Source organism: Rhinopithecus bieti, unplaced genomic scaffold (genome assembly GCF_001698545.2).
Source record: "Rhinopithecus bieti isolate Rb0 unplaced genomic scaffold, ASM169854v2 scaffold_57691, whole genome shotgun sequence".
Classification (NCBI taxonomy): Eukaryota; Metazoa; Chordata; class Mammalia; order Primates; family Cercopithecidae; genus Rhinopithecus; species Rhinopithecus bieti.
The window spans coordinates 1,710,760-1,734,616 of NW_016824383.1; the positions used below are offsets into that span (position 1 = coordinate 1,710,760).

At 35.6% G+C, this 23,857-nt stretch overlaps 1 protein-coding gene across 1 annotated transcript in view; it reads right to left on the reverse strand.

The window, feature by feature from the left end:
- The window catches only part of RYR2 (ryanodine receptor 2), an 808,217-nt gene that overhangs the window by 470,450 nt on the left and 313,910 nt on the right, over positions 1-23,857 (reverse strand). Inside the window, 2 exon segments of the mRNA XM_017862245.1 lie at positions 2,379-2,393; positions 11,278-11,298. Coding sequence (XP_017717734.1) covers positions 2,379-2,393; positions 11,278-11,298 — 36 coding nt within the window.

Consider the following 23,857-nt stretch of genomic DNA (forward strand, 5'->3'; position numbering starts at 1 on the left):
TGTGTGTGTGACTGAAGAGGTTTACAGGTTTCATTTATATATATTATTTACATATATATATATATAGTATGTGTGTGTGTGTGTATGTGTGTGACTAAAGAGGTTTACATACACATTAAAATTACTGGTTCTATATTTTGTTCTTTCTGGTTTGCTTTTTTGGTTTTTGGGCTCCGTGTTTTTTAAATACAGCTGACTGTATTTAAAAAAAGCATGAGGCAAAGTGCCTCATGCTTGTAATCCCAACTACCTAGGAGGCTGAGGAAGGAAGACCACTGGCGCCCAGGAGTTCCAGGTTGCAGTGAGCTATCCACTGTACTCCAGCCTGGGTGACAGAGCAAGACCCTGTCTCTTAAACAACAAAATAGTGAATCACACGATGGGGTCACTGAAGGATTATAACAATCAATGAGAATCCTGGCCTCAGTTAAAATAAAGGTGCCTGAAAAGGCCAGCTGGACATTGTCAAGACATCCGTTTGACACGGACTGGCTTACTTGGGATGGTGTCTTCATGGAAAGTCTCCACAGGGAACAGATCAGGCTTAGGACACTCCTAATGCACCACTGTTTAGCACCAACCAGCAGAAATAGGCTCCCACCACAAGAAAGCAACCATCTGGTTCTAAGAAGTTAATGCCTTTTCCGTACGAAACCCAAAGCAAAGCATGATTGAAAGGTGAAAGCGAGATAAAATTCAGCATGTTTTTCTGTTTAAGTGACTTAAATTACTGTAATTACATGCATATGCCCTCCCTTTAATCCAATTCTAACCTTTCTAGATCATCCATTGCAAGTGTGAAAATAACTCTTGGCCTTCTGGCCTCGAAGTTAAAAGAACTGGGGGCCTAATTAAATGATTTTAGGCAAACCACCTGCTTTTAACTAATTCTACATCATCTTTCTATTTGCACTGGTTTTTATACGCATTTGTTCTCACAAAAGACCTTAAGATGTCTGTTCCAGGCAACCATTTCATTCACCCTTCCCAAGGGGAAGTCTATACAGTATGGTACAGTCGAATTAAGAATGAGATGATAAAATGAATACAGCAAATGCAGATTTAGCATGAAAAACTAAAGTTTCTCAAACCCATAATCATAAGTTAGTTATTAGTATTTGCAAAGAGAGGAAATATTCCTATTTTGCTGTTTTTAATATTTTTCCAATCCAAACTCTTGTTTCATGATATGTCTAATTTAGGGATTAATGTCCTCTCTTCAAAATGTGATCATAATATTTTCGACTGAAAAATAAGAGCTAGAGTTATTGGAAATTCTGGAAGATGTTCCATGTCCTGGTTGATAGATGTCTTCAAAGAAATGCTCCGTTCTGTCATCCCATCCAAAATGCCAAGTTCTTACTGGTAGTGAACAGGTCCAGTTTAGGGTATCCCGCAATGCACCTGGTTCAGTTTTATTAAACATGATGGATTTAACCACAAAATTCAACAGACTGACAAGAACATGCATCCCTTGCTTCAAAGCAACCTTTTCTGGGATTTTGATTTAATATTAAACAGTCTATTTCTTTCAAAACTATCAATTATTTTAAGGCTTTCTTAACTGAATATCAATTTTTCTACCTACCCATTGTTTCTTGGCTTTTAAGATTAAAAAAATTAAACCCCATAAATGTTATAGGAGAAATGTAGTGGGCATATGAAAATGAAACAAAAATTTTCTATTATATATCCTAAAATAACCATAGTCTACTCTTCTTCCTGTCTGTCCCTTACATATTCCTTCGACGACACGTCCACATGCTTTACTCTTTTCTTTTTATTTGTCTACTTTTACAATATTTTCACTTTTACAATTCAGTTGAGAAATGAAAAGGGGTTGGCTGAACTATTTTCACTTCTCCTGGAGTAAGTAGAAGCAGTTTCTTGGTGCCTCCTCTAATTTCCCAGTGGAAGAATTTCCCGTTGTATTCATACAAAAGTACATAAATGCAAAGTCAACATAATCCCTAGAGTGAACATTCTAAATGGAGAGTTATCAAAATTGTTTTAATAAGAGAAATTCTTAATGTTAGCTAATTAAACATGTTACAATATGACCCAAAAATGTCAAATTTTGGTTTGACATTTTTGTTTGTTGAGCTGTTAAATCTAAACATGTGATTTATTTAAATCTAAAAGCTCCAAAGTTTAATATTTAAACGTTTGAAAGCATGTGAAGAAAAGTTACATGGATTCAAAAGTAAAACAAATGTGTGTAACCATACATAAAACATACAAAGTATTCTGATATATCATAATATATATCTGTTACATATATAATACAGCTATACTAATATGCAGATATATACATATATAATCCATATATAGTAATATATCTGCTATATATACATAGCAGATACATTACAATGGCTTACCTTCATCATGAATTTCTGTAGGGGCATAAGGAAAAGAGAGGAAACATTAAATAGACATGATCTCAAAGATTTCCTTAAAAATATCTCTTACTTACAAAGGCTCCATTATCCTAAATGGAGCTATTTAAACAATAAACATAAAAAAAAATTCACCGTGTTATCGCAACAAAACTTAGTATCAACTACATGCTAGAGAAAAGCTGTAGCGAGCAAAATTCTTTTAAAAGTTTTACATTACTTTCTTCCTTTTCTGTGAAAGCATGCTGCTCTACTTTAATGAGTGATTCCATTTACAACCCATTTAAGCACCAAAAACGATATCATCTTTAAAATTGATCATCTGAAAATGCTTTTAAAACCAACTTTCATCTTTTCATAAAATTGCAGTGATAAAAGCAAACAGCAACCCAACTCATTTTAATAAAAACAGTAGATTAAAACAGGTAAGGGAGATCGTAAACTAATACGCTGCAATGAGCGGCTCTCATTTCATGCAAAGTAACAGTAAGCAATTTCTTAGACACTGAATATTATGAAAGGTGAATTTCAAAGAAAAATCACAAAAGCATTTCTATTTCTCTTAAAATGACACAGTCTCCTTTCATAAATTATATAATAGCTCTTTTTTTCTTCTACAAAACGTAATGTGTATTATGTGTGTGTGCATGCAAATCTACAAATAACTTCATTTTTCTTTAGACCTCTAAAGTTTCTTTGACTTCTTATTCCTAGGATAGTTACACAGATGAAAGAGTAGGAAAAAGAAAACAATGATATATTTCCAAACTTAGGGCTGAATTTAGTTGTCAGGTTGATGTCTAAGTCCTACAGAGTAAAGATATCATAGTTGTAAGAAAAACAGCAAGGAAAAGTTTTCCAGTATAGATATTTGTAAATATTACAATTTTCTGTAACTTATTTGCTAACTTACTGTAAGCACAAAACTACATTCTCCACACCCAAAGAGGCTGCTTTCTTCAATATTTATCTTTATGTGTTTCTTGTAAGTAAGGGATGACTATATGGGCAATGATAGTCATGGATTCCAACCAGCTTTGTGTCTTAGATTTTTTTGGATGATTAATTTGCACAGAAACACAAAGGTGGAAATTTTAGTTCTTTAGGCTAAAACTGCAGGTGTCAGTAACTCAGTGTCCTAGGTTTAGATTAATCCAGAAATATGTTTCTTGTAACCTGAAACATATTTACATAGTAATATGTATATTATTAAAGGGAAATTCTATTGAGACTAATTTTTTCATTTTCAATATTACAATTTTAAGGAAAAACTGTAAAGCAGCTTTCATTCTTGGCTTAGAAAATACAGGCTGTTTAGTTACATTTTTATAACTGATATTAATCACATATAATTATCAGGAAACTTACTTTCCATGTTAAACTGACCAATCACATGTGACTCACTAATGGGAGAGCTATCACTAAAGAATTAGGCAAAATCATTATTAAGCCCTAATTCAAAGAAATGCAAAAACCTAACATTTTGGTACAGCACATGGTTTGTTAAGAGGTACTTTCTCCATGAGATTTTTTTTTTTTTTAATTAAGCTAGGTTTGGGAGATTTTTCTTTAGAAAATGTTCTCAGCCTGATTTTGTCAGGTATCTAAGTTGAACTGCTTTAAAACTGTAGTAGGTATTGACAACAACAAAAAAAAGAGTGGTCGGCCAAGTGACTGAGGTCTGCCATTCGACATTGCTAAGTCGTGTCTGACCGCAAGAAGAATAAGACACAGAGGATAGCAAGCTGCATACATGATAAAATAGTATGACTACTGAAAAATAGCTAATGCTGAAATATCCTTCTGTAGAATGAGAAAGAAGAGCAGGTGTAATACACAAACATCATTTTCAAAAGATAATCAAGAACATGAAAGATTTGTGGTATTAGTGGCATTACAGACATTAACTTTCTGTACAAATCATTTCTTGTTCAAATTGGTTTAAGGGCTAGATATTACCAAAGTTATAGCATCAGGCGACATTCAAAGGGATCGTTTAAGGCAAAAGAAGAAAGCAAAGCACATTAAAACAAAAAAGATGAGTATATTAGTTCAATTCAATATAAGCACTGCTTCTGTATGATAAAAGCAACAAACAGAAAAAGAATAACAACAAAAACCCTTTAAAATTGATATGATGGAAAGTAGAAAAAAGAAACACAAAGATAAACATCGAAGAAAGCAGCCTCTTTGGGTGTGGAGAATGTAGTTTTTGTGCTTACAGTAAGTTAGCAAATAAATTAACTATTTGATTTATTTCACTAATGAGAGGTTTAATAGACAAGAGCTAAAATTTCATTACACAAAATAGAGTAAGGGATGACTATATGGGCAACGATAGTCATGGATTCCAACCAGCTTTGTGTCTTAGATCTTTTTGGATGATTAATTTGCACCGAAACACAAAGGTGGAAATTTTAGTTCTTTAGGCTAAAACTGCAGGTGTCAGTAACTCAGTGTCCTAGGTTTAGATTAATCCAGAATTGACAGGTCAGATGGAGCTCCAAATACAAGCAAAACCTGAGGGTACATGCTACATTAACATGGAAGCCAGGGAGAGAAATTGCTATTGTTACATTTTAACACATAGATGGCCCTGGGTGTCAAATGGATGACAAAAAGAAGCAGAATCATCTTTTGTCCATAAGCATAAGCTAAGGCACTTTCCAAGCAAATGCAAATGATTATGAATAGAAAAAACAAATCAAATGGCAATACTTTACCCTGAAAATTGCTAACAAGTACTGGATATCAAGAGAATGCACATTTAATCTGTTCTTGGTGCAAAGAAGGAAACAATAATTCAGGTGATGTAGAAAAGCTCTTCTATCATAAGGATGCCTTTCAGTTCAACCTGGATTTTTTAAAACTGGTATTTCAGTTTCATGAACTAAAACTGATTTTAAAACTCACACTTCTAAAACCTACCTTAGAACTTTAAAACGAAACTGTTACTGAAATGTCTCCTCAAAATTACATAGGTAAGGATTTAGTGACAAAGCACCAAACATTTGGGGGCTTGCCATTGAAAAGGATTATCAAATGCAACAATTTCAGAATAGCCTCAGAAGTCATTCTAGCATGAAATTTCCATTAAGGAGGCAAAATGCCCTACTCTGCACACAAAATATGCATCAAATTTAAGCCTTTTTGCCATCTTTTCCTCTCCATATATCAAGATGCTAGGATTGTCCATAATTCTCCAACTGGCAACCTCTCCTTTGTGAGGAAATATCAGGTAAACTTCATTATGTTGAGAAAACAAAGTTATTTCACCATCAAAGACTAGGATTTCTAGGTAGCAATAATTAATTAATGATACTCCCAACAATTTTTAGGAGAAAAAAATTAACAATAACAATTCTGAGTTTCAAACATATATATCAACATATACTATCTAATAGCATTTGAGATTGAAAAACTTCAACTATTGCTCTTATGATGAAAATATCTGGCTGGGTGCAGTGGCTCATGCCTATAATCCCAGCACTTGGAGAGGCCAGGGCAGGAGTATCTGCTTGATCCCAGGAGTTCAAGACCAGCTTGGGCACCATAGTGAGACACTGTCTCTACAAAAAATCAAAAAGTAGGCCAGGCATGGTGGCACATGCCTGTAGTCCCAGCTACTCAGGAGGCTGAGGTGGGAGTATCACTTGAGTCACACACCAGCCTGGGTGATACAGCAAGACCCTGTCTTAAAATATACCTATATAAATCCTATGGAAATGTTTCACTTTCTAGGATTCCCCTGCTAAAAATGTCCAAGATGCTCTGAAAAGACAGACATGTTGATTACAGGTACAGAAATCATCAGAAAGGAGCTTGTCTATCAGCCCATGAATGAGCAGTTATACACATAATAACACATTCCACTGAAATGCCCTTGTATCACTCATATTAATGACCATCACTGGAATCTAGTTATGTGAGATGCAGATATGTTTAAAAATAATTCATTCTGTTCTTTGGCATATTTGTAGCAACAGTTTTTTTTCAGCCTATCAACAGCTCCGTACAGACAGTAGTTAAATGGAATGTCTTTTCTTTCCAGTATAATAAATTTGACATATATATGTACATATAATTATGTAGTTCTTCTTCAGAAGGGTAAAGAAAAATAAATGATTCCGATAAGCTACTATAAGTTCTCACACTTCATCTCCGTGACACGTTTATAAAGCAAAGAGCTGCATAAATGCCTAAAACATGAAATAGAAGAGGTATCTAGGGCTTTCTTCATTTCCCAGCTTGTCTCGATAGAGAATTTCTCTAAATCAAAAGCAACACATTGATTTCTACAGAGGGCAAATGGATAATAATGTCCTGAAGACATATAGAGCTTTCCCTCTATTCAGATCATCACCTACACACAAAAAGATGCCCATATCAGAATACAGAAGACTCCATATATATTTAAAAACAATTTCAAACATGAATGAACCTTGACAGCATGAAAGCACTTTGCAGGTTCTCTCACAATAGCCGTCGTGTGTTGAAATGCATTTTTAAACAACTCTCTGGTTAGAAACATTTGCAATGATTATAGATTTTAACAATTACAACAGCATCATCATATTTTTTAAGAGAAACTACATGTGTAAGACAGCACTCAGTCTATAGACAATGCTTCATAGACAACAATCTCACAGTCTGTTCCATCCTTTTGCTGTCTTCACCCCACTCATGACCTGAATCCTAGGCCTCCACACTGGAAACCATTGCTATGAGTTCGAAAAGGGCTAGGAGTGGAATAGATGGAAATGACCATTAGTTACTTTCTTATCCAGTACTCCGAAGTTTTATTCTCTTTTAAAGGGTAAAGAGCACCATTTGATAACTCAGTGGGCTTATGATTAAACAGATGCACAGCTGCTCAAGGAGACAGTGAGGAGGGAGAGAAGGAAGGAGATGAAGGCAGGAAGGGAATTAGAGAAAAGGGGATGGTGAGAGGGAGGGAGAAAAAGAGAAAGAAAGAGAAGGTGATTGATGGACCTTTGATGAAACTATCCAGAATAATATTATCAGAAGATTTATACAGAAGCCATTTTAATTTCCATATATATTCCAAAAGGCGTGTAATACACCTAACCTACAGAACATGATAGCTTAGCTTAGCCTTAGTTTTGTAAGGCTCCCAACGAAGGTCTTAATCTGGCAGTAATAAAGGCACCCTAGACAAGCAAGTATAACAGAAGTTAAAACAGCACATCTGTCCCAAAACAAAACAGTGACCAGTCTCCGAAGGGGATTTACAAGAAGGTCCCTGACTTAACATGGTTCTATTTATGATTTTTCAACTGTACGACAGCATGAAAGTGATTTGCATTCAGCAGAAACTGTACTTTGAGTACCCCTAAACCACTGTGTCTTTGACTTTCAGTATAGTATTCAATAAATTATATGAGCTCTTCATCATTTCAGTAAAATAGGCTTTGTGTTAGATGATGTCGTCCCACTGTAAGCTAATGTAAGTGTTCTGAGCATGTTTACGGGAGGCTAAGTTAAGCTATAATGTTCTGTGGGTTAGGTGTATTACATGCATTTTTCACTTATGATATTTTCAACTTCTGAAGGGCTTTTCAGGATATAATCTCGCCCCAAGTGGAGGACCACCTGTACTATCATGTTCCAAAACATACTGTTATGCCATCTAAGCAGAGATGCCAAAGAGGGTGGCTGCAAATCCACTGGCTGCCTTTAGCTGACTGCCCACCTCCAGTGTGTTATTAGAGGCCAGAGAGCAAAGGGACGGTTTCTTGGAGAGAAGTGCAGGTGGACCTGGAATCCTGTCTGCCTCCCAAGCTTGCCCTCACTTCAAGCCTAGCAAGGGTGGCTTCAGAGATACCAGATGTCCCTGGGATCTGGGACACCGTAGACTGGTGTCTGACTCTGCCTGGAGACTGTGAGGCAAAAGGCTGGGAATAGCCCTATAGGGCTGCAATTGGGAAGTGACTACACTGCCAACAAGCAAATGGGGGCCATACTAGATAGATCCAGCTTGGGATTGTCTCAGAGGCCACCAAGAACTACCAGGAAGAGGAAGGAATTGCCACTGGCCAGCTAGTGGAGACGCATTTGTCTGCAGCAAGAGCACCTCAGGTCAGAGATTTCTGGGGATGGAAGCTCCCCAAAAGACCAGTGCCAAGTACCCACAGAGAAAGTCAGCATTAGAAACCTGGCAAGCCCAGTGCATGACACTATGATCAAAGCAGACCTTTCCTGCCAAGCTTTCTCTTCTATCTCCTTCCCACAGCACCTGAGAGTGGCAGACTCTCTGGGTACCAAGTAGGGCGTGAGGAACCCGGCGGGACAAGCAAGAAACAGCTTCCCAGATATCCCTCCCTCCAGCTCTACCCTAGACAAGTTAACTTGAATTAGCTTCGAGTTCACCTATTATACAGGTTTGGGCATTTTAATTACTGAAATGAGAACTGTATGACTTGAAATGTCTGTGGGGTATTTTACTCTTGGAATATGAGAAAGGTCATGGGACCGGTTCTAATTTAAGCCAAGGGGCAGAGGAGTAGTCCTTGGTTAAGTGGGTAGAGGGTTAAATTATTTTCTGTTGGCCTTCCAGGTATATCTGTAACAGCAGAATTTCAAACTTCTAATGGCCAAAGCAAAAGATATGAACTGCATAGGTCTTCAAAGAAAAAAAGAGCTCCAGTCTGAAATTTGCTGCAACATTTACACAGAATGCTCATCAGTGTTCTAAAATCCAGCAGAATCTCTTCATTATATGACTTCTAAATGAACATATATTTTGGCATCAATATGTTTAGCATTGACATAATAGTCATATTTAAGAAAAAAAGGAGTAAAGCAGATTCTAGTCCTATAGACAAAGAGATTATGGCCAATGAAGAGGCTACATAAGATTATTAAGCCAGCCACTGGCAAACTAAGCCTGAAGGTTTTCAGCTCAGAAAATCTCTCAGATAGTTCCTCAGAACTGGAAGGCAATCTCTGCTGCAATGATTTACAAATAAACTTAATACAAATAAAATAAATAAATTATTATAGGAATAAGAAAGAAAAAAATAACATAGGCAGATCGAAAGTAACCAAATCCGCAGAGGAACAGAGGGGAAAACTCTTAGACAACGGTGAAAAGGTGATTTTATTTACCGGCAAATGCTATTTACAAAATAAGTAAAAGCAGCTTGAGTGGTTGGTCAATACCAATCCAGATATGGCACAGAAATAGCGTAATGGAAGTGAAGGGATGCAAGGATGGGAAAAGACAGAGAGCTATGTTGTAGGATGCTGATATTAGGGAAGTGCAGGACACAGAGGTGTCATGTGTGTTCTGAGAAGGAAGCAGGCTTCCCTTACCAAGACAAGAAAAATGTGAAGCTTGGATTAGCATTTTAACTATAGCCAAAGAGGAGGGTAGGAAATTTAAAAAACAAATAGTTGGTCAAAAGTAGTAGTAGTTCAGTTATAAAGAGAGAGATGAAGACTTTAAATTATTCTCAGCAATATAACATAGAAGTCGTAGTTTTCAAAGGTCATTGGAAGTGGTAAATTAAAAAACAAGTTTCCTTGTCTTTAAAGGGCTAAAATAAATTTTTTTTAAGACAAATGAACATGAAATTGTTGGAAAACACTACTGAAAGGGCACTGGAAAGATGGCAAAATTCTCAAAATGTTGGATCGTAGGACCAGAAAAACAATGAAGATAAAATAAAGCCATCAGTTAAGTCAATCTTAAAGGATTCTTCATACAAGTCGCAGAGCAAATGAAAACAAAACATTTCAACACTGAAAAGCCTCACTGTTTTGTACTCTTGGGAAAAAGTGGAGCAGGAATATCAGTCTTGAGGAGACTTGGATTTCCATTCAGAATCCTGGTGTGTTAGATATTGGAAAGTACCTTGGTGTATTTCCTCTCTCCTTTATTTTTTACTAACAGATAAGGAAACCGAGACCAAAAGAAGCAACAGAACTTTTGCACAACTTGTGACAACCTGGGCTCTAAGAATTAGCCTCCAGAATCCTACAGGGCCTGGCACAGTGGCTCCTGTGTGTAATCCCATCACTTTGGGAGGCTGAGGCAGAAGGATCACTTGAGTCCAGGAGTTCAAGACCAGCCTGGGCAACATAGTGAGACTCCATCTANTATCAGTCTTGAGGAGACTTGGATTTCCATTCAGAATCCTGGTGTGTTAAATATTGGAAAGTACCTTGGTGTATTTCCTCTCTCCTTTATTTTTTACTAACAGATAAGGAAACCGAGACCAAAAGAAGCAACAGAACTTTTTGCACAACTTGTGACAACCTGGGCTCTAAGAATTAGCCTCCAGAATCCTACAGGGCCTGGCACAGTGGCTCCTGTGTGTAATCCCATCACTTTGGGAGGCTGAGGCAGAAGGATCACTTGAGTCCAGGAGTTCAAGACCAGCCTGGGCAACATAGTGAGACTCCATCTATACCCAAAAAAAAAAAAAAAAAAAAAAAAAAAAAGGTTCTATGACCATATATATAATTGTCTTCTTCTACAATACATACAAAAATATAAGGACTAAGCAGTGGAATTTTGAGATTAAACAGTCAAGTTTGTTTGCAAAAGATACACAGTATAAATAATAAACACCTTTCTGTTGGCCAGAGCACAAAATAATTACAAAACAAATTATATAAAAACTATATGGTTCTAGGGATGGAAAGTACTTTAATAGGCCTCATTTCAGATGAAGCAAAACCAGAAACATAAGGTTCTCTTTAGAGACCTGTAAAACACGTGTTCATTGCAACAAAGCAGTTAGTTTGAACACTAATAGTACAAGCCACCACTAGGAAGCAAAATAAAAGATTAGAGGCAATAGCAAGCATGCACTTGTAGATCACAATTTCTTTGCAAATACATGGAGACACATACCCATTTTTCCACATCAACTTGCTGTGGAAAGAAAAAGCCAAAATAAATAACAAACAAACAAACACCTAGCAACGTTTCAATTACTATCATTTAAATGAACTGATATCAATTTGGTCCTTGCACCACAATCTATTTCCAATTCTAAAGCATAAAAAGTTGTACTCAAGTTTTAATTAACAACATTTAATCTCACCAAACAAAAAGAACTAAGTTAATTTAGCAGTCAGAACTCTAAAAGACATTAGACTGGAAATGCACCAGGTACATGAAATCATGAAAATCCAATATATTTAAGAGCAAACATGAACATTTCTAATTCTCAAAGGTAACAGGCCTTCTGATTTAAGAACTACTACTCTCCTCTAACTATAAAAACTGATTTAATTAAAAAGACCGATTTAGAGATATGGTGTCTAACTACAATTTCTCTCGTGACACTTAAAGTAAAATTTCTCTTACTCTAATCTTTCTAGCATTTCATACAATTTCACAATATAAAGGCATGCCTTAACAAATAGTTCTGAAGTTATATGGGAATCAAATTATTTTTTAAAATTGTATTCATAAATGAATCTTAGTCTCTTAATCATTATGTGGCTCTTTAAAATTTAAGTGACTATAATCATACCCACATTGTAAATAGAACAAACAAAAAAGTCATTTGTCAACCAAGACTGTCTTCTACAACACCCTAGGATTCCTTGCAAATAAATCAGAATAAAAAATTTCAACATTGAGGGACATACTCAGTCTCAAAGGTAAGTTTCCTTAACTCACCTCCCATCTATAGAATGTCCTGTGGGAACTGTGGTGTGCTTCACGCCCTTCACGTATGAAAGTTTCTTTGTAATTTTTTTTCTTAGAAAACTCATTAATTAGGTAAGAAGCTAACGCTACTTAGGCAGAAATCTTGGGCTATTAGCTAGGAATCTCCAATGCCTTGGTAAACAAGCTTTTGGGAAGCAATGTGCATAAAAAGCATCATACAGAGTGATTCTTTTAAAAATGTTATAAAGTGATATTTAAAAGATCAACCTAAATATACAGGTAGAATTTTATGAAGTCCTAATGAAATTCAATAGTTTACTTTTAACAGAGCATTTTGGCTTATTTTGTAATTTACTTAGTCTTCAGAAAAATCTGTTCTAAACCTACTTCCTCCTTTGCATTTTACAAACACACTGTTGTTATTTAAGAAGAACACTTGACTGAACAGAAAGGCCTGATTTTCACTATACATTTTTCAAGATATTTTGTTGTTACAGAAAGTTGAAGACTTCCTCTCAAACATTAACTTACTGGAGTGATGAATCCATTTCTTTAGATCCTGGGGCAAAGGGAAGCAAAAGAGGCATGTCCAGCATAGTGCAATTGTTTTGTGCACTTTTCTACCTCTAAAAGGGCAAATTGTTATATTTATTCTCTCCCCCCAAAAAATCTAAAAAACTTAAATCACTTCCTTTTCACATTTATCAGGAAAATAGAATATGCCATATTTTTAGTGCTATCAATGATTATCAAAGACATTGTATTTTACCATCATCAGGTTCACCTCTGCATGTCAGTCATTCACACATACATACACACCCCCACCCCCCCATCCACACACACACACACACACTCCCGTCAGTGCAAAGATAAAGTTATGGGATTTTTCCAGAAGAAAGAATTTATAATCAAGAGTCATAGTTACTAATGATAGTAACAGGAGTTCTTTAATGTTCTATATTACAAAAGACACAGTTCTTCAAGGAGCAAGAATTAGGAGCAATAATGTAACAAACAGAATATCCAAATACCCAAAGAAAAGCTTAGCAACAGCATTGCTGGGAGTGAATTATCAGCTAGACACACAAGACAAGACAAATGGTCCACAGGGTTAAAAGACTGACTAACATACAATAAAACTGTAATTATGCATAAGCAATGCAGAACAATTTCATGACACGTCTCTTGTTCTTGTTAACAAGAATCATTTAAATTCCTGCAAATGGTGAAAAGAATGATTCAAATGGAGCTAATCAAGAAAAGGAAATATAAAATTCACAGTAAACTTAACCAATTTTAGAATTTAAGCAGCAGTTACAAATCCATAAAACATATAAGACAGAGGAACATTTTTTCCAATAACTTACCCAAGTATGTGGAATATTAAAAATATATATGGATCTTATTAAAGAAAATGACTATTTTAATATCTGCAGGAAATTACATTAAATGTCTTATCATATTAACATTAATAAAAGAGCAATTTTATTTCAAAATTTCAAAATAAAACAAAATTCCCCTTAAAAGAAACAATAGTTATTTAAACACCAACTTGATTTAGCAGAAAGGACATAAGCATCTAATACAATCTAATACAAATAATTATTTTTAAATTATATGACTATATGAAACACATATAATCCAAACAACATCTCTATTGTTGCATTCCTTTTTTTTTTTTTTTTTTTTTCTTGAGACAGAGTCGCACTCTGTCACCCAGGCTGGAATGCAGTGGTGGGATCTTGGCTCACTGCAACCTCCGCCTCCTGGGTTCAAGTTTCCTGTCTCAGTTTCCTGGGTAGCTGGGATTACAGGTGCCCGCCACCACACCTGGCTAGTTTGTGTATTTTTAGTAGAGATGGGGTTTCACCATGTTTTGGCCAGGCTGATCTCGAACTCCTGACCTCAAGTGATCCACCCATCATGTGCATTCATATTTTAATTACAAATTTAGGGCACATAAACATGAGCTATTCCATAAACTTTTTTTAAAAAAAGGTTGGGTTGCTTCTTTCGAATTGATTAATTTTATTTTACTGTTTAAGATGGATAATTCTGTTGAGTTAAAGCAGTTACCATGTGGCAGGCTTTGAGCCATGCATTTCACATGTAATCTTATCATCTGCATTTTACATACTAGAAAACAAATGACATATAAAGTATTACACGCAAATCTTCAACAACACAATAAAACGACACAAAGCTACTAAAGCCACTAAATTTTCTAGAAAGTTCATTATTTTGCCTTTCCCCTGAAAGTTGCAACACACCTGATACTGACTTTTTATGTAAGATGGTAGGGAGGGAGTTAAGAGTCGTCTCCTCACCCACCCTCATGTATCTATCCAAATGACCATTTATTTAAAAAATACATCTTTTCCTCATTAGCACTGTGTCGTCACTTACTAATGTGTCCAGAGACAAATGTGTGGATCTACTGATGAACTCTACCCTGGTCTATTTTTCTCTCTCTGTCCTAATACTCAACAGTCTTATTGCAACATTAAAATAAGTCTTGATATCCAGGAGTCAAAGACTCTAACCTTGTTCTTTTCTTCAAAGTTGTATTTGATACTCTTGCTCTTCTTCATTGAGAACTGGCTTTTTCAACTTTCATGCACACAAGAAGAAAAACTGCTGGGATTCTGATTGCGATTACATTGATCTACCCAATTAATTGGAAGAGAACTGTCATCTTTGTAATACTGAGCCTCCCAATATATGAACATGGTATATTTATCCCTTTTTTAAGGTCATCTTTATTTTTCTCAAAACGTTTTTCAATTTTATGTGTAAAAGTTTGCACATCTTTCATTAGAGTTATTCCTAGGTGTGTGTTGTTTTATTATACTAATATGAGTGAAATCACTTATTTTATTTTGTAATTGCTTTTACTAGAATATAAAATATAACTGAATTATTTATAATGAGCTGTGACTTTGCTAAGGTCAGTTTTCCCAACTTTATTCAACATTGCCTTCAAAGAATTCAAGATTTCACCAGTTTTGGATTTGATCATTTCTATCAGTTTAAGCAACTTTTCTTACATGCCAACTTACTAATATTGCAATGAATAGGCATTTAATATTTTAAAATGTTTTTATAGTATCTGTTAAAATAAATATATTTTTCTTTTTTTCTCTTAATAAGGTAAATGACAGTAACTGGTTTTGAATCCCAACTTGATTGTCATAAGCTATTGAGTTGATCTGTCAATGGGATGGATTTGCTAACATTTTATGGAGGATTTCTACACCTATGGTCCCTGATGAATATTAGTCTATACCTTTATTATTAATTTTTTTTGCAAGGTCTTTGTCACAGTTTAGGATCAGGGTTATGTTGGCCTCATGAAATCGGCTGGGAAGTATTATGAAAGAGTTTAAGATTAGTATTATTCTTTCCTTATATGTTTGGTGGAATTCACCAGTGAGGCCATCTGGGCTTGGACTTCTTTGTGAGAAGGCTTTAATGATCAATTCATTTTATTTAATAAATGTAATTTCCCACTTCTAGTGTTAGGGTTGGTAAACTGTATTTTGCTAACACTATATTGTTTCTAGAAAGTTTTAATTTCTTTGGAATAAAGCTGTTCACAGTATTCTCATTATCTTTTCATTGTTTGGAGGTTCTCCAGTGATTTCCTATTTTCATTCCTAATAGTGTTAATTTTATATTCTCTCTTTTTTGTATTCAGTCTTTCCAAAGGCTCATCAATTTTATTAGTCGTTTCAAAAAACCAGCTATTGGCTTGGATGATTTATGTTTCTTTCTACTTCATAAATTCTGCTCATTATTTTTTCTATTTCATAAATTCTGCTCTTTATTATTTATTCTTTCTACATTTTTCAGGTTTAATATTTTCTCTTTGTGGTCTTCTTGAGATATTTAGATAATTGATTATTCAGTTCTTCTTATGTATTTAGGGCCAAAAAATTCCCTCTACTCAGTTTTAACTGTATCCACAGTTTTAGCTACGTCTCATGTTTTCCACTTTATCCAATTAAAAATATCTCATAATTTGCCATTGTGATTAACTTGTTGATTCCTAGACTTATGGATTTGCAATTCCTTTCGTTACTTATTTCTTAATTATATGATAAGAAAGGAATAGAATACACTCTTATTTCAAACCTTTGAAATTTGCTTATACTTCCTCCATAATCAATTTTGGTAAATGCTCCATCTGCACTTGAACCAAATGTGTACTTTCTCAGCATATGGTGCAGTGTTCTATAACCGTCAATATGTATGTTAATTAATCATGCTGTTCAGATTTCTGCATCCTCATTGATTTATTTGCCTGATTATTGTTATACCGTGAGAAGCGTGGTCTTATACATTGAATGTTGATTGATTTCTCCTGATAATTTTGTCAATTTTTGTTTAAGTTTGAAAGCTATATCATTAGATTCATGTAAATTCAGAATTATTTTTCTTATAACCTGACTTTTTTATCATAGGGAAATGTCCACCTTGATTTCTCGCAATACTTTCTGCCCTAAATTCTTTCTCAGATATCAGATTTTTTTTTTTTTTTTTTTTTTTAGATGGATTCTTATGTTTGTCACCCAGGCTGGAGTACAGTGGTGCGATCTTGGCTCACTGCAACCTCTGCCTCCTGGGTTGAAGCTATTCTCCTACCTCAGCCTCCTGAGTAGCTGGGACTGCAGGCACATGCCACCACGTCTGGTTAATTTTTTGTATTTTTAGTAGAGACGGAGTTTCCCCATGTTGGCCAGGCTAGTCTTGAACTCCTGACCTCAAGGGATCCGCTCACCTCCCAAAGTGCTGGGATTACAGGCATGAGCCACCACACCCAGCCCTTTCTCAGATATTAATATAGTTATACCAGCTTTCTTTAGATTCAACTTTACCATATATACAATTTTACCATCCTATAGCTTTTACTTTTTCTGTAAGATAGTCTTAAAGTATATCTCTGGTGAGCAACATACAATTGCAGTTAATAAAATCTGACAATCCACGAATTTTGATTGAAGTATTTAGTCAATTTACATTTAGTTTTATTCTTAAAATATGAGTTTATATTTATTATATAGTTATATTTATCATATTATCTGTATTATATTGGTCTTGTGTTCTCTTTACGTAGCTTTATGGAAATATAATTTACATACCATAAAGTTCATTTATTCAAAGTACACAATTTCAGTGCTTTGTGGTATAGTTACACAGTTGTGAACCGTCACCATAATCTAATTTAAGAACAGATTCAGCCCATATGTTCTTATTTCTTTTCCCTCCTTTCTTCCTGCCTTTACACTAATCAAATATTTTGATACTGCATTTTTCCTTCTGGAAAGTTGTTGGTTATTCTTTCTTATTCTTTCGGTTAGTACCCTAGAGGTTGCATGTTCATCCATGACATTTAATAATCTTCCATTGTGATTAACTCTTTCATTATAAATATAAATTAGTAACTTCACCTTGTTCCAGAAAAAGGATCTTTGAACATGTTTGACAATTTTATCCTCTCCCACCTTTTGCGTTATTATCATTGTGCATTTTAATTGCACATATATTTTAACCCTCACAAGGCATTAATACGATTATTTTGTATAGTTAGCATTAATTTACATTTGGCCACGTATTTCCTTAGTCTTCTTTCCCTTCTGTATTTCCTGTTTTCACTCTGGTATCATTTCCTTTCTGCCTGAAGAACCCCAACTCTTATATCTAAATTATCTCAATTTTTATTTGTCTGGAAATGTCTTTACTTCACTCTCACTTTTGAAGGACATCTTTATCTGGCTAGAATACAGAGTTAGTGATTATTTTTCCTCACAACACTAAAGATGCCTTTGTCTTCTGATTCACATTTTTCTAAGGTGTCCTCATATCAGCCTTATTATGGCTTTTAATTTTGTTCCCTCCTCTAGCTACTTTTAAGATTTTTTAATTTTTCTAGTTTTCAACGCTTTTACTATGGTACACCACAGTGTGGTTTTATAAGTATTAATCTTTCTTAGGATTGACAGTAATCTTGAATCTCACTATTATAGCTCCAAATCCATCACAGTTTGGGAATCCAGTTACTTGTATGTTAGATTTTATTACTAGAGTTAATGCATCTTTTATGATTTTTTCCCTTTATTCTTAATATTCTTTTCTCTGCATAGGTCAGTCTGGATATTTTCAACTAATCTATTTTTCAGTTCATGAATCCCTTCTTCAACTATGTCCCAGCTGCTGTTAAACTAATCTTCTGAGTTCTTACTTCACTTATTGTGGTTTTCAGTATTTGATTTTCCATTTGATTTTTTTCGTTGTAGATTTCACAATTGTTTTAAGGTCTGTGACTGATAATTCCAATACCTGGATCACTTATGGGTCTATTTCTACTGTCAGATTTTCTCTTGATCCTGACTCCTTATTTCCTAATAACATTTTTAACTGCACATCAGATACTGTGTGTTAAAATCTGTATACAAGCTAATTCTGTTTCTTCCTCCAGAAAAGATGTACCTATGGCTGGCACCTAGATGATGGGCAGATAACACCAATTCCATTTGGGCTGAGTAGATTGAAGGTCGGGTTTCAGACTTAGCAAGATTCAGCCTACCTTTAGTTCACCCTCTCTTCTAGTAATTATAACTTCCAAGGATTCCAACTGAGAGCCTGGAATGATTATCAAAACCCCTACTCCTTAGCAACCACTGAAACAAATTTTTGGCCCCCCAGCACAAGATTAGACCTCACAAGACATTATTAGAATTGTTTCACAGAATCAATAGTCACATCTTACTATACTGCTGACCTTTTGATCTGCTTTCTGCTAAGCTTCTTAGCTTGTTTCCCAAAGGTTAATAACAGAAAAATGATCTGGAATAGTGGTACATGACAGTTACCCAAGCTACTTGAGAGGAGGATTACTTGAGCCCAGGAGTTCGAATCCAGCCTGGACAAGGAAACCCTGTCTCGTAACAATAATAATAATAATAAAAACACCACAACCAACACAGAAATAACTCAAGGGGAAAGCCTCTTCAGAGTGTAAGCCTTATTTCTATCTCTTTTCCTTCAAGATCTTGTACCCTCGAATTCTGCCTATGTTGTCAGGCCTGAGATTACATAAACTTTGCAGGCTCCTCTGTCTTAATCTCTGCCCAAATGAATACTCAGCAAATGTCCCAAAGGGAAAAGTGGTATAAAAAAATGTTAGACCCACCCCAGTGCACTTCTCTTACTGCTGGGATTTAGGTCTCTTCAAGTCCTAGCTACCTCAGAAGTTTCCAATGCCTCAATCTTATTTCCTTTTAAATTGAATATATTCTGATTAAATCTTTTCAATTTAATCCTTTTAAAACTTCTGGTTTGGAGGCGGTTTGGGTGTTTTGCTTGTTTCTCGTTTTTCCCCACAGGGCTGGAATATTAGGTCTACTGGACAAGAAACGGCAACTATTAAATTTTTCTCTAAAGTTTTTAAACAAGGTCTGATCCAAACAATAAAAGATTGCAAAACAAAGTAAAGTACATTGTTTCTGGCCTAGATGTTTTCTTCCGCAACAGAAACCAAAATCCTTGGTGCCTAGGGAATTTGATTAAGTATGTGGGCCAAAACTGTGATTTAGGACAGAATTAAATGAAATCCACATTAGTATACTTCTCATTAAAACATCAGCATTTAGATCAGTCAGCTATATTTCAATAAGCAGTGAATTCATCTTAAAAGAAGAAAGGGAAAGAAACTAATATATATTGAGGGCCTATTATTATAGGTACGTATTTTCTTTATTTTCTCTGTCTCTCTGGCTTTTTGATTGTTTGTGTTTGTTTTTGAGACGAGGTCTCGCTTTGTTACCTAGGGTGGTACAATCATAGCTCAGGGCAGCATGGAACTCCTAGGCTCTAGTAATCCTCCCACCTCAGCCTCCTGAGTAGCTGGGACTACAGGTGCACACCACCACATCCAGATAGTTTTTTTGTTTTGTTTTTTTTTTGTTTTTTTTTTTGTTTTTTTTTGTAGAGACAGGGGTCTCTCTTTGTTGCCCAGGCTGCTCTCAAACTCTCAGCTTTAAGCAATCCTCCTGCCTCCCAAAGTGTAGGATTATAGGTGTGAGCCACCACGCCCAACCTCTTTTCCATTTTCATACATGTTTACAAATAACAGAATCACAGATTCACAGGACCTCAAACCGAGGTATCTACCTAAATGTTCACAGGAGCAGACCAGGTACTTTTAAAATGAAAAATACAAAGCACTAAATTAGAACAGACAGACATGACATTAATGTGAGAGAATTATAAATAAAAGGAAAAGCATCTCTTCATACTGTAATATTGTAGGTGATATGCACTTTAACAGCATGAGACCACAAAGTCTTTTCTGCCATTAGTTTGAGAAAGAAATTTACCATAAGTTTAAATGAGCAAATGAAGCACAAAAGTGAGGCCAGTAATTGACTTAATTAAATGTTAGCCCAATTTCCTAACTTTACCACAGTTTTGCAGTATTAGTCAGGCAGAACTCTCCCCGTTTTTTTAGATCTGTCAAACATTGAAGCCGACTTAGTACAATAAACTCAGCAATCTCATACATTAACACACACACAACTCAATACAAGGAAAGCGTTTAGAAATTTTATTCATAAGTATAAATGCTTTCTTTTAAAATTTAAACTAGGTAATAAAGAACTAAGATCTACTACTTTCTAAATTATTCTTACTTTAGAATAGGAAAAGTTCATGTACTACTATTGCAATGTTTTCTGAATTTGTTCAAATTCTCAGGATTTTTTTTTTTTTTTTTTTTTGAGGCAGAGTCTCTCTCTTCACCAGGCTGGAGTATAGTAGCAGTAGTAGCACTCACTTCAGCCTTGACATCCCAGGCTCAAGCAATCTTCCCACCTCTCAGCCTTCCAGGCAGCTGGGACTACAGGCACATTGCACCACACCTGGCTAATTTTTTTATTTTTTGTAGAGACAGAGTCTCGTCATGTTTCCCAGGCTGGTCTCGAACTCCTGGGCTCAAGTGATCCGCCCGCCTGACGCTTGCAAAGTACCGGGATTACAGGTATGAGCCACCGCACCCAGCCTGGATATGCACTAACTCAAAATTATCAAAATCTCCTTTCTCTAAACACAGAATATTATAAAAGTGGCTGTTGCATAAACCTTAATGTTAACAAACTCGAGTAGATGGACAGGTGCTAAGTAAAGAATATAGTAAGTCTCTTCCATGGAGACTACTTATCAGAATTACTAATTGAAATTAAATTCCACAAGTAATTTCATTTGGGAGATAGTCAAAAAGAGTAAGAACAATTTGGGGAGGAGGGGAAAAGAAAGAGGGGGACTAATCTTAATATTAGACATTTCTAAAATATAGTGATAAAGAGTGTTATTAGACACAATAATAGACTTTGTCAGAAAATATTCAGCTTAGAGTAACACCTCTGGGAATGTGTATTAATTTAAATGTATGATTAAAAAGTCAGAATAAATATAAGGAAAGAAATCATCGGTCATGAATAATGATGGAACTTTTGCTTAGCTAAAATTAATAGAAAGAAAATCAACTTGATTACTACTCTTAAATAAATTCCAGCTCATGTAACACTGTTTCAATGTTTTCTGAATTTGTTCAAATCCTCAGGATATGTACATTTCTTTTTTTCTTTTTTTCTTTTTGGCAGAGTCTCTCTCTTTCGCCCAGGCTGGAGTATAGTAGCACTTCATCCTTGACCTCCCGGGCTTAGATCTATTACGAATAATAAATTTCATATAATAATAAAGTCTGAAATAAATGTTAGGTCTATCCACTATGAAAATCTGGTGGGTAAATAGAGGAATACAGAAATTTTTTAACCTTTCTAACAATTCAGTACATCCCAATCAAAATCTCAGCAATTTATTTTGTAGATTTTTACAAACTGATTTTAAAATTTATATGGGAAGACAAAACACCCACAATAATCACAATATTGGAGAAGAACAAAGTCAGAGACAGACATTACGTAACTTCAAGACTTACTATAGGCCGGGCACGGTGGCTCACACCTGTAATCCCAGCACTTTGCGAGTCCGAGGTGGGCGGATCACAAGGTCAGGAGATCAAGACCATCCTGGCCAACAAGGTGAAACCCCGTCTCTACTAAAAATACAAAAATTAGCTGGGTATGGTGGTGGGGGCCTGTAGTCCCAGCTACTCAGGAGGCTGAGGCAGGAGAACTGCTTGAATCCAGGAAGCAGAGGTTAGTCGCAGTGAGCCAAGATGGCGCCACTGCACTCCAGCCTAGTGACAGAGCGAGACTCCGTCTCAAAAAAAAAAAAAGACTTACTATAAAGCTACAGGAATCAAGACAATGTGGTGTTGGTTAAAGAATGGACATTGAACAAAACCATATTCTAATGTAAATAAAATGTATAAAATACATATCAAATAATCACTATATAAAATGAGAGACAAAAATAAGAAAATGTGGACATCCAGTGAAAAGGAACTCTATAAGTAGAAATACTACTTCTGGCTGGGAGATTCATGAAAGGGTTTAAGGAAGACACCTCCTTGGACATTTGCAGAGAAGGCTGGGGTAAACTTTTGAAAGGCTCAGAATTCTAGGTTGAGGAATTAGTGTGGTAACAATGTGGAGAATATATACCTGAAGAAAGTGTAGCATATTTAGGAACTGAGTTCAGTTTGGATAGATAACTAATAGTATAAAGAACTAATTCAAGCTAGAAATAAAGTAAGATTACAGTTTTAGATTCCTTTGTAAGAACTGAGGTCATATGATAGCAATTAAATTAGGAACGGTCTGCTGGAGGGACAGTGTGCAATACTTACAGGCAAGTTAAACACCTAGATCTAAGAAGACATTATCAAGGCAGCCCCCGACAAAATGCCATGAGAATAATCCAGTCATTAGCTGGATTCAACCAGCTGCACATATTTGTTCCTAACCAATGCTTGAATAATTTCCAGAGGAACTAAAAACTCCTTATGGGGGCCGGGCATAGTGGCTCACGCCTGTAATCCCAGCACTTTGGGAGGCCAAGGCAGGCGGATCACTTGAGGTTAGGAGTTCAAGACCAGCCTGGCCAACATGGAGAAATCCCATCTGTACTAAAAATACACGAAAATTAGCCAGGCGTGGTGGTGGGTGCCTCCCAGCTACTTGGGAGGCTGAGGCAGGAGAATCGCTTTAACCCAGGAGGCAGAGGTTGCAGTGAGCCAAGACCACGCCATTGCACTCCAGCCCAAGCAACAAGAACTAAACTCTGTCTCCAAAAAAAGAAAAAAAAAAAAAAACCTTATGGGGAAACCACATACAAATCAAAGCAATACCACTCACATCAAATCCATGCTGGAGCTTTAGAGCCTGTACCTCAAGAATCAATAAATGATATAATTAATTTCCTTACATGTAATATAATTGTCATTCACACAAATACTTATATTCTGGGAACTATTAGAAACAAAACTTCCAGTCCATGACTGTGTAAAGATAATCACAGTTTTTAATCGTTGACTTTGGTACATTGTTTCTATTTCTTCATCTGAAAAAAAAAATTATTTATTGAGTGTTTACACTTACAAGGCACACGTTCCATGTATGTCCTGTTCTGGAAGAGGCATCTGTAGTAACTCAGTTCGCTCTCACTACTTTCTCTACACAGAATCTAGAACGTGGTTACTCGTCACATATCAAGAGAGTGAACAAATGCAATTACCACCAGCTTACGAAGTATTTCATTTTGCTGGTTTAGCTGCTGTTTCTTCTGTGGTTTCTGGTGTTATTTAACTTTCATTTATCTCTATCTTTGCACTGTCCAATCTGATTCATTG